General features: G+C 32.1%; 1 protein-coding gene across 1 annotated transcript; it reads right to left on the bottom strand.

Annotated features, from left to right (window-relative positions):
• On the bottom strand, positions 1–1,369 carry LOC111994040 (protein trichome birefringence-like 36). The gene is made up of 3 exons (XM_065774023.1): positions 793–1,369; positions 315–486; positions 1–218 (listed from the first exon to the last, which is right to left on the bottom strand). Exons 1-3 carry the CDS (start codon positions 1,119–1,121, stop codon positions 33–35), a joined length of 687 nt encoding a protein of 228 aa, XP_065630095.1. The 5' UTR covers positions 1,122–1,369; the 3' UTR covers positions 1–32.
• Positions 1,370–11,766: the final 10,397 nt, after the last annotated feature.

Below are 11,766 nucleotides of genomic sequence, written 5' to 3' on the forward strand. Positions count from 1 at the left end.
GTGAAAAAGGAGTGGGTGTTGAGAAATTTGTCTTACGAACTCCATTGATCAGAATGAGTCCACCAGTGAGCTGAATCAAACACAAGGATGTCAACCCCTCTCCAATACTTTGCATTATCTTCTATCAGATCCAAATGTAAGATTCTCTTGTTTTGAGGCCCTTGCTTCAATTCCACTAGTAGTGGTGCCCAGCTAAACTCAATTGATGTCTCAAAATCCTGTATTTGAATATTATATACCAGTGTTACATATAATTGAAAGGCAATTATGATAAACAAGTTCAAAAAGGATATCATCTTTATGTATAAAATTACCATAGCATGGAAGGCCATGGAAGGACCACTGTACGTCACTCTCTTTCTACCAGTTGGAATAACTCCTTGTACTAAGCAGACAAGAGATTCCCATTGATTCCTCATTATAGAGTCACCCACCAGCATTATTCTTTTCCTTCTCATTCTTCCAAGAAAATTCAATGCATCAAATCTGTACCATGATGTATTACTCTATTTTTAGCAAATATAAATGTGAATGAGTAGTACTTGTTCATTTGTTGCCACAACCAGGATATAATTGACAACATATAACAAATATAACATACACTAAGCAGAATTGTGATGGCAACAGTACAGAGAAAATGCAATAGGTAATATGCAACATGTCATGCATGTTTTGCTTATCAACATTGTCACGATTAGCATAGAAAATGAATAGCACCCTTAGTGATTAATCACTGATATGTCTTAAAGTATATACTATGTGAACTAATTTACACATTTTTTATCCATGTACCTTGGAATAGAACAACCTTGGGGCTTCCACTTCCACTTCTCATAGTCAGAATCCGGCCGTCCATTTTTCTGACAAGTCACTGCTGTACTAAGATATGGGCAACTTGAGTCATAGAGAGGATAAGATAGATCATAAACCCATTTGCCAGTAGAAAAGTCACATTTGTTTCTTGAATCATGGCGGCTCTGCACCATGATTACTTCGTTATCTTCCTCGTTGAGCCATGACTCGTCGTCTAGCTCAAGTTCCGATGATTCACCATGAAACAAGCATAGAAAGATACTGAGGAAGAGGATAAAGCAGAGGAGTTGAAACTTTGGTTTAGCCATAGATGCCAAAGGGAAGCTTGGAGTGAAGGTTCCCAAGTGAAGAAGCACCTTTTAAGTTGGAAGGACATTCTGTTGACTATAAGTGTTCCATTAAGGCATGACTTGCGCTGAGTGGACCGTATGCAGTGTTCTTTACTTCTTTTTACTCATTACCGTTGTTTCCTGTAATTGATGTCTATGATTTCTTTTCATCATTAGAGCGACAAACACATAGGATATACATGGTAATGGTAGTAACGTCTTCTCAGTACCTGATCAATGTTTGATAGTTGTGTGAACTTTGTTATTACCCTTTAATGAAATGAAAATGTTCTAGCTCGATATTTTGACAAAATAAATGTTTGATATGGTTGAAGTATTAATTCTTTTTGGATACATTTTAAAATGAGAGGAGGAGGATTCAAACCCTAAAAGCCTGTTTGGTTTCAAAAAGTGGTGTATCTACTTTTTATTTTTTGTATTATATATTTAAATCCTGAATTTGAATTAGGGGTGTCCAGATCTGACCTACACCCACTGAATCAATCAAACTGCTTGACCCTCACTCGATTTCAACCCAAACTGACGCTCCCGTCAGTCAACAGTAGGTTTTTGCCTCCAAGAACTTACGCTAGTGAGTAGAGTAGCGGGTTTTCTTCTCCAAAACCCGAGCTAACTGATGCTATATACGAAATCCGGCCAACTTCGACAAGATCAAAGCTCGAATCTAGGGAGATCCAGCCAGATTTGGTGAGATTTAGCTAGATTTGACCAAATCACAGCAGATTTTAACGATTTCTTTGCTGATTCTGGTGACATTTGCAGACTTCGGCGACTTCCACCACTGACAGAACTAACTCGAGCACCACCCAAACCTGAAACCGACTTAACCGATTGATGTTGGTGGTTGGTTTCAGGTCCCTCTGCCCTCCACCCAATGCTAGTGGGTTAGGTCCAAAATCGAATCGGCCCGACCTGTGGACAGTCCTAATTTGAATATGGAAAAAAGCACTAATTTTCACATTTGGTAGTGTTTGGTAAGTTATTTTGAATACATAATTTGGGTATAGAATACATTATATCTAGGTCTAGTTATTGTTTTTTTATTTATTTTTTTTAAATGTAACTTTTCTCGCTTACACACAATTGCATCACTCAAAAAAATAACTTTATGTTTTTACAATATTTATGAATATGCCACTGTATTTGTATTCATAGAAAACAAAAATGTTGAAAAGTTTTATCATTTTTTGTATTCAAATCCAACTTTTAAGATACTGAAAATGAAAATTGACTACAAATATCAAAACCAAACCAATTTTTTAGTAGTAGGTCTTACAAAAAACTAAAAATAAATACATAACATTGCATTTTTTTTTTTCAACTAAGCAAATGGTTAATTTCTATTGAAAACATCAACTAATCTATATATATAATAATAGATAAACCTGAGAGAAACTTAAATTATAATTTCAAATTAGGGTTCCAATTTTACGCCATGTGTCTTAAATTATTTATTCTTAAAGAGTTTTATTTCTTAGTTTTAGAATCAAATGTGGGACTACATTATAAATATTCATCAAAGTGAGTTATTAAGTACAAAAACCAAAGAATTTAGAATAAATGAATCGTAAAAAAAAAAAAAAAAGTGTTTTGCATTAATTAAAAAAAATATAGACAATTTTCATTTTATACCTAATAATATCCTTACAAAATTTTTTAAAGAGTTAACAAAATATAAAAATGACTATCAATAGTATTTAAATTATATTATGCATCTTTTTGTATATCTTTAAGTGTATTCATGTATATGCATGATGTTACGAGCTAGTGTCATTAAATTACAGGACTCTCAATTAGTTTAGGTATTGTAAAGTGAAAAATTCGTTTAATTGAGCTTTTCTAGTAAAACGAATATTGATGATTATATGAGAGTACTTAAAAGAAATAACAAGAATCGCCTCTTTATTCTTTTTCTTTTTAAGAAAACTTTTCAAATCCAAAAAAAACTCACGTCCTATCATTAATGTCACATGAAGATACGGTAAATGAAGTGCCAACAGGACTTAATTATATCACAATCCTGTGTCATTTTTATGAGAAAACCGAACTTGCAGGTGTCTTTTTTCTTTTTCTTTTCTCTTTTTATATCATAAGTCCCACCATGTTCTCTACTGTATGGTGATGGTTAGGACTTTCTCTTTATTGTGTTTTATGGATTTAAAAGAGAGAAAGATAACGCAAAAGAGTTAGGTTGGTTTTTGGTGGTTAAAATAGAAACAATTAATGATAAAAAAAAGAAGCTTTAGACCCGAGAGTTACGGGCATGTAGGCCATGAAATAATGACCTGTATTGCTTCTTTCGATGTCAAAAAAGATTAAAGGGATGACCACACAACCAAAGTGAGCATGCTACAACTGAAGAACCACTGCACATAATTATTACATCTCTCCCTCTTTTAGGTCAAAAGTTTTACCTAACCAGTTATCCAAAAAAAAAAAAAAAAAGTTTTACCTAACCATACCTAGGCACTATGACCATGGAAATTTATTCCCCCATTCATTGACAATGGTGCTAACTACACTAAATGATAAAAATGCTCAAATATGGTAAAAAATGAACTTTTGGTGTGCGTTTAGGTAAAACTATTCATAAGTTCTAAATTAAAAAAAAATCAACTTATTTTACTATTTAGCTTATTTTTACTATTATTTATAAACTTTATTGCACTTTTTAGTACTATTTATGAGTCCTATTATATTATTTCAGCTAACTTTTACTTTTATTTACAATACTTTCAATAAAAAGTTATCAGTTTCAGTAAAATAAACGGATGTCAAATAGACCTTTGCTCTAGGAAATAGTTTTGAAATTAATGATGGAAATTAATTTTACTAAATGAACTCTTGCTTGGAGGTGTGCATAGGAGGATTAATGATGGAAATTAATTTTACTAAAAAAACTCTTGCTTGGAGGTGTGCATAGGAGGATTAGTGAATGCGAGCCTACCAAAGAATGGAATGGAATGGATAATTCATAAAAAAAAAATGGAGTGAAAATTGTCTATTTTCTTAATAAGTTTGGGAGTTTATTAAAAAAATAAAAGAAATGAAAGAAATATATAGTTTAGTTTTTACCATTCACCTCTCTTTTTTTTTTTTTCAAAAAATAAGGATAAATTTGGTATTTCATTTCTATTTATTAAAGTATAAGTGTTCCACCCGCTACTCATTAGTTATGTTCAATCTCTTTTAAAATTTTACTACGCTTCCATGTAATTTAATAAATGGGCCCCAAATTTTTTTCTTCAATTGAGTGCATCTCTATTCTTAAGAAGGGGTAAATTCTACTTAGCTTAATTGGTAATATGGACGGAGCCATTCATGGACTAAGGGGGGCAATGGCCCCCCATTTAAAAAAAAAAAAAATATATATATATATATAAATGGCCCCCCATTTAAAAAAAAAATATATATATATATATATATATATAACTATATAACTATATATTTAGGTACTAATTTTAGCAACCTCGTTCAATAAAATTACGTTTTGTCCCTCTTAATAATATCATTGATCATTATAAGAGTAATGCTACAACTAAAAACTTTTTTACAACATTTTTACAAATTATTGAGGAAGCAAATTCTTATTGGTTTGCAATTAGGTCCACCACTTACATTACTTTTTTACTTACTAATAACCACTAATCACAACAACAATTTGTAAAAAAGTTTGTAAATCTAGTATTTTCCTCATTTTAAAGGACATAAAAAAATTTATAAATCTAAAATCTAAAAAAAAATACACACACACACACACACACAAGCCCAAAATATTAGCCCAACAACAATAATTACCAATAGGCGATAGTAAAGCTAAAAAAAACTGAGACTAATTAACCAATTTTACCAATAACAAACAACACCTTTTAAAAAACTTTAAATAAAATAATTTTGTCATAGCCAACAAAAAACATGCTCTACACACACATAAAAATAATAATAAAAAAAGAAAACTTTTGCTGGATAAGCAGTAGAACCAAAAACCGAAGCCACCACATGCAGTTAACAATAGAATCGCCCCTCCTAACTCCAAGTCCTAGCTCCGTCCCTGATTGGTAAGATTTTTTTTATAGTCAAATAAGAAATTTAAATTTAAATTCTATTTATATTAAAACCCAATTGATCTCTTGACCTAATAACAAATAACAATTATAATAAGTTTAAGTCCTATCAAGGTTTGCCGTCCATAACAAGGATCCTAATCAACTTTTCTAAAGTGGATCCCACTTTAATAATGTAATGCAATCTTCTGTTGTTGTGTTTTATCTGTTATGATTGGAGTGCATAACGTGGGTGGCAATCTTCTTCCTTCTCAATCTAAGTAAAAGAGAAATTTGATTCCAATTCGTTCTTTTATTTTTTTACTTTTTATTTTTTTAAAAGATAGATAATGGAGAAGGGGGAGCTAGGTAAGGTTCGAACTATAACATTATCACTTGAATTTTTTTGAGGCCAAAATATTATTTTGGTCCTTATATTTTGAGGTTACAATTAATTTAATTTTTTACATTTTGGTAACAGTCAATTTGATCACCTTGCAATCAATTTGGTATCTACTGTTAACTTACTATCAAAAAATGCCTACACAACAAACGGTAGGTACATGTGGCACATTTGAAATTGACATGTCTAATAAAATAAGAATTAAAATATTAATAATTAATTGAAAAATCCACGTCAGCAATCAAAAGATTAAAAAAAAATAAAAATCAATATTTACTTTTTTATTTTTCATTACATTTTCTTTTTCTTGGAAACCAAACGTGCAAAAACAAAAACACCTTACAAAATAACCCAAATCAAACCCATACTCAGCTTGGATGGTTTAGAAATCGTTCTCTCATAATCTACAAAACAAAAAAAAAAAAACAAAAAAAAACAAAAAAATCTAACAACCCATCAAAAAATCATTTATGTTTTCGAGAAAGTGTTCCAAATCCATGCATCCCATTTTCTCCTAAAACTTGAAACCATCAGCTGGAGAAGAAGAAGAATAAATGGGCCCAGCCCAATTCTAGTCCTCCAAGTGTGCGAAGTGGCCATCACCCACCGATCTGTACACCATCACTGTTGAATATCCATGAATGCCAATCTAAGTGAACCTAGGAGAGAGAGATAGAGATGAACTGAAATATGCATTTTGGGATATATAGATGGGAGTTCTTGAGCTTGAAAATCCTCTAAACTGATCTCATCTCACAATTGAAGTTTGGTTTTGATACGGGGCAATGTTTCATTTGTGTTTGTTTCCCGAGAAAACCAAGTAAAAATAAACAAAATCAAAGAACAGAAAGGAAAAGAAAAAGGAAAGTTTTTAAATTTGTTTGCTTCATTTTGTTAATCGGGCTTGGTTATCATGTTTTCATAAGAACGAAGATGGTGTCATTCATAGATGTAATTTCTTAAATTTGATGGTGTGGCCTAGTGCTATTTACTTGAGCATGACTTGTGGGAATTTTGCTTATTCGTGTTTTGCGTATGTAATTCGTAGAGTCTGGGTTTGATCTGGTTATTTTGTATGTGTTTATGTTTCGGAATCTTTGGTTGCTAAAGTGCAAGAAAAACCTTTTTTTGTTAATTTTTCTGATTTATATTTTTTAATCATTCACTTGTTGACGTGGTATTTTCAATTAACTATTATTATTTTATTAGCCATGTCAGTTTCAGACTTGCCATACGTTCCCACTATTTGCCATGTAAGCATTTTCCGTTAGTGAGCTAACGGTAAAGACCAAATTAATTGAAGCTGAAAATAACAAGGGATTGTTACCAAAATATAGGGATCAACTTAACTGCAACCCTAAAATGTAAGAACCAAGACACTAATCGGTTTTTGGTGCAGGCGGGGATTGAATCCTGAATCTGTTATTCAATCATCAAACACTTTATCAGTTAAGCTAATTAAAACCCACATTATCAATTGAACCTTAATCTTATATCAATTAAGAAACTTTATTAACTGGACCAATGACACCTTTAATGCAATGTAATATTTTTACTCGTGACACCTTTAAGGTAATGTAATTTTTTTTTCTTTGTTAATCCTAGTAAATAAGATTTTTGTTTTTGGTAGCTATTAAGGGCCCTTTGAACACTTGCTATTCTCTTGAGTGTGTATAGTCCTCTTGTAGTTCTAAAGAGTGGCAATTCGCGTTCAAGTGTCGGGTTCGTGTCGTGTCTACTCATGAGTATCTAACTATATAGGTTAACACTAACCTGACATGTTTATTAAACGGGTCAAGATTCCTCAACTCTAACACGACTTATTTATTAAATGGGTCAGTCGTGTCGACTTATTTATCATATTTTATCAAAATGAAAAACAAAAAATTATGAAAAAACAAAAAAATAAATATTTGTAATATAAAATTCAGAACTAACGAGTAACTACATCACAAATAATCATTCAAAACTAAAGTATATCCTAATGTCAAAAATAATCAATCACAATATTTTATTAATAAGTGCTAATAATAAAAAGTCAAATCGGAGAATGTGTAGAAAAAACTTAACTAATTCAATTAGAATTCTTTTAGGGAAGATCAAACATGGTTTAATCCCCCTCCTCCCCTGGGTCTCTACATAGTTCCGTCATTGTATTTAAATAAGGCTCCAACAATAGTTTGAGAAGTGCATTTGAATAAAATTTCTGATTAGAGATGTTTCCTTACAGCTTGTTGGTAATTCCAAACACCCTTTGGGACTTGTCAAAAACATTCCAAGCACCCTTGGTTGGTGAAGCCTTGGGTTTTTGGTCTGTTTTTTCTTTCTGTTGCTTATTTTTGAACCCTGTTCTGCATCACTTCTTAATATGATTGTTGCTTGAAAAGTTTCTAATGATACTTTGGAAAGATTCTGCCAGCTTTAAAACAATCCTAACCTATACAAACCAGGGAAGGTTTCAGAGGCTTTTGAATTCTTGTTCTGTCACCTTCAATATATGTTCCCAGTTGTTTTTCTTACCTTTACTTTTTCTCAATGTCTTTTTGATGTTGAAACTCACTTTCAGCCCATGTCATTATGTTCATTTGCAGTCAACTATTACCATATGCTGCTTCTATTGTGCGTCTGATTACAGCATATTTCAAGTGATGTGCATTGCCGGAATTAAGGATAAAGGTCTACTCAATCACAAGGATATTGCTGATATCCATGGGTGTTGGTATTTAGTAATTCCTTAAAGAATCTTTGTATCACATTTTTGTTTATAATGCTGCAAAGTTGCCAAGTACTAATATTCATGTACAGAGCATCAGTGCTTTGTTGTTGCCAAAGAAGTGCTAGTACTTGGAACTTAATATCCAACTAGTTCTATAGATTAGAAATTCTGTGTAGCTAAAATTAAATCCTTTGACTTTTATTTGTCCAAGTAAATGAAAAGAGAAATCAAAAATCCTAACAAATCCCTTAACTTCATTTTCAAGGAGTGCGTTGTTGTTGTAATACTGCATTATGACAAGACAGTATATTTTCTGAAAAGCTTATAAATACATATGTAAATTCTTAATATCAATTGGCAAAGTTGTTCCAAACTTTAAAACTGGCCAGATAGTTAATATTATAATATTCTTCTTGAGTGTTATGGGATATAGATGATTTGACATACCGAGTGGCCTCTAAACATTATTTTTTATTTATTTTTTGTTGCTTTTACAAATGCATTTTATAATTTATACAACCCTTGCAAAATAGCCCTATATAATTCTTGGAGAAAAATAAATTAGCCCATGATGGCCCTACAAGTGAACCTTAAGTCTCCCAAAAAAAACTAACATACACAGCCATGAAACAAGATACAGCCAATCCTCACGTAAACTAGAAGCAAAGTAGACTCAACATATGGCATACCTGCCTTTGTCTACAAAATTTTAGAGGCCGCTGGACTATCAAGCTGAATACCCATGCTCCCTAAACCTTGTAATGAAACCTTCATACCGTTAAAAACCAGAAACTTTTTTTTATTTTCTTAGTAGGTATTTGGTAGATAGCAGCTAAGCAACACCAGCTAGCCTGAAATTATTCTACTTTTAAAGCACTAATTATTCTTCTTATCTGGCACTATTGACTTGTTTTGTTGTAGATTTGAGGGAAGCTAAATAAGTATAAGGATTCAGCTTTACTTTGACATTTCGCTGTTGAATTTGTCAATATGTTTGTAGGGGTGGAATTAGTAGCTCAAAGATGCAAGGAATAACTTTTTTATTTTTTATTTTGTTTTTGTTTTCCTCAATGACCTGGCCACTTTTATGATATGGCTGTGTTGGTTATTAAATTTGGAGGGGGTCTTTGATGAGGTAACTAGCTTATTTTTCTGTTTGTCAGCAGTTATTTTGTCATGGTGTTAAGGGTGAGATTTTTGTTTGGGTCTTTATGTGCTGTTGTGCGTATTGTTTACTGTTGCTTTGGACAATTGTTAACTTAGTATAGTTGTGGCTCTTAGGTTCAGTCTTTCTACATCGTGGCTTTATTGTTGTTTTTGTTTACCGTAGATGATTGCTTTTATCATACAAGTACAACAACAACAAAGTCTTAATTCCAAAATTTTGTGAGTTAGTTATGAATTTTCAATAGATTAATTAGGGTCAGTCATACGTACACTTTTTTTCCATTTTATTCTATCAGAAATTATAGTAATTACATTCTCTATTACTTCCTTTTTTTCTCCTTTATACCATAAAGGATCAGTCACAATTAGTTCTTCTCATAATTGCTTATATATCCAGATAAACCAATTAAAAACCCGATGTGGGATTCAACACACGCCCATGCAATGCAATGAAATAAAATCCACACAATCTGGGGTATCATAGCTAGAGTACGTAACTTAAGTAAATACAATTTTTATTTAGTTAATAAACGTAGAAGAATAACTTAGGTACACCAGCTGTATGCCAAAGCATTCTCCTAGCATTACATCAGACATAATTTTTTTCAATAGGAGAGGTCCCTCAAAAGTACATGTATCCCTTTTGTCATATAGTTCATCCGGGGGTGTGTATTAGCTTTTAACTATCGAGTGATTGGCGTCACCCTGCTTCTATCCTCGTTTACTTTTTATCTTAAAATTAATTTCTTGTACGGTTTTATGTGTGCATTGCATATGTGCAGCATGGATTTTCTAGTATTTTCTTATGTTGATGTTCGAGCTTTAAACCCTGGCTATTTAATTCAGCTAGCTCTTGTTTGATCACAGAGCTTTCAAGCTTATTTTTCTGTTTGTCAGCAGTTATTTTGTCATGGTGTTAAGGGTGAGATTTTTGTTTGGGTCTTTATGTGCTGTTGTGCGTATTGTTTACTGTTGCTTTGGACCATTGTTAACTTAGTATAGTTGTGGCTTTTAGGTTCAGTCTTTCTACATCGTGGCTTTATTGTTGTTTTTGTTTACCGTAGATGATCGCTTTTATCATACAAGTACAACAACAACAAAGCCTTAGTTCCAAAATTTTTTGAGTTAGTTATGAATCTTCAATAGATTAGTTAGGGTCAGTCATATGTACACTTTTCTCCATTTTATTCTATCAGAAATTATAGTAATTATATTCTCTATTACTTCCTTTTTTTTCTTTTTCTTTTTTGATAAGGAAGAGTGCAATTTTATCAAAATCAAATATGCATTATGTTTATGATGACGAACACTAAGTGTCAAAAAAGTATAGAAGTCTCAAAAAGAAAATCTAAGAGAAACTAGAAACTTTAAAATAGAAACACATTTTGTGAAACCTAAAATCCGGGACCAATCAAACAAAGTTTTAATTGATCCAAGGAGCCCTCCATATCTTCAAAAGTAAGTCTATTCCTCTAATTCCAAACAACCAAGCCACATCAAACAAGCTGGCATCATGTTCCAAATATCTGAGCCATGTTTGCCAAACTAACATGTTCTTTTTAACTACTTCTACTAACGTTATTTTTGGTCTTCCTCTACCTTTTTCTACTCTCTCAACTTGAATCAACTTCCTCTTTCTTACCGGTGCATTAATCATTCAAATATATTTCCTACATCTGATTAATATGACAAACATGTCAAAACATGGAAATATAGTCACAATAAATATTTTGAGGATAAACTTTATAGTTAAACATGAAGAGTTATTATACAATTCACACAATCTGCGGTATTATAATTTCCCCCACTTAAATCCTTGATTTCTATATTTGGACTTGGGTTTTGTTGCAGTGCCCTAAAGCCACATGACGTTACTAGTTTCACTTTAATACCATCTGTCATTATCATAGAAAAGCACTAGCTACATCTCCTTTATACCATAAAGGATCAGTCACAATTAGTTCTTCTCATAATTGCTTATATATCCAGATAAACCAATTAAAAACCTGATGTGGGATTCAACACACGCCCATACAATGCAATGTAATAAAATCCACACAATCTGGGGTATCATAGCTAGAGTATGTAACTTAAGTAAATACGATTTTTATTGAGTTAATAAACGTAGAAGAATAACTTAAGTACACTGGCTGTATGCCAAAGCATTCTCCTAGCATTACATCAGACATAATTTTTTTCAATAGGAGAGGTCCCTCAAAAGTACATGTATCCCTTTTGTCATATAGTTCATCCGGGGGTGTGTATTAGCTTTTA

This window comes from Quercus suber, unplaced genomic scaffold (genome assembly GCF_002906115.3).
Source record: "Quercus suber isolate HL8 unplaced genomic scaffold, Cork oak 2.0 scaffold_85, whole genome shotgun sequence".
In the NCBI taxonomy this organism is placed as follows: domain Eukaryota; kingdom Viridiplantae; phylum Streptophyta; class Magnoliopsida; order Fagales; family Fagaceae; genus Quercus; species Quercus suber.

Coding starts and splice junctions, on each gene's coding strand:
- LOC111994040 (XM_065774023.1), bottom strand. CDS start 1,121: ATGGCTAAACCAAAGTTTCAACTCCTCTGCTTTATCCTCTTCCTCAGT. Junction 487..792: donor CAAGGTTGTTCTATTCCAAG/GTACATGGATAA, acceptor ATCATGGTACAG/ATTTGATGCATTGAATTTTC. Junction 219..314: donor CCATGGCCTTCCATGCTATG/GTAATTTTATAC, acceptor ATTCAAATACAG/GATTTTGAGACATCAATTGA.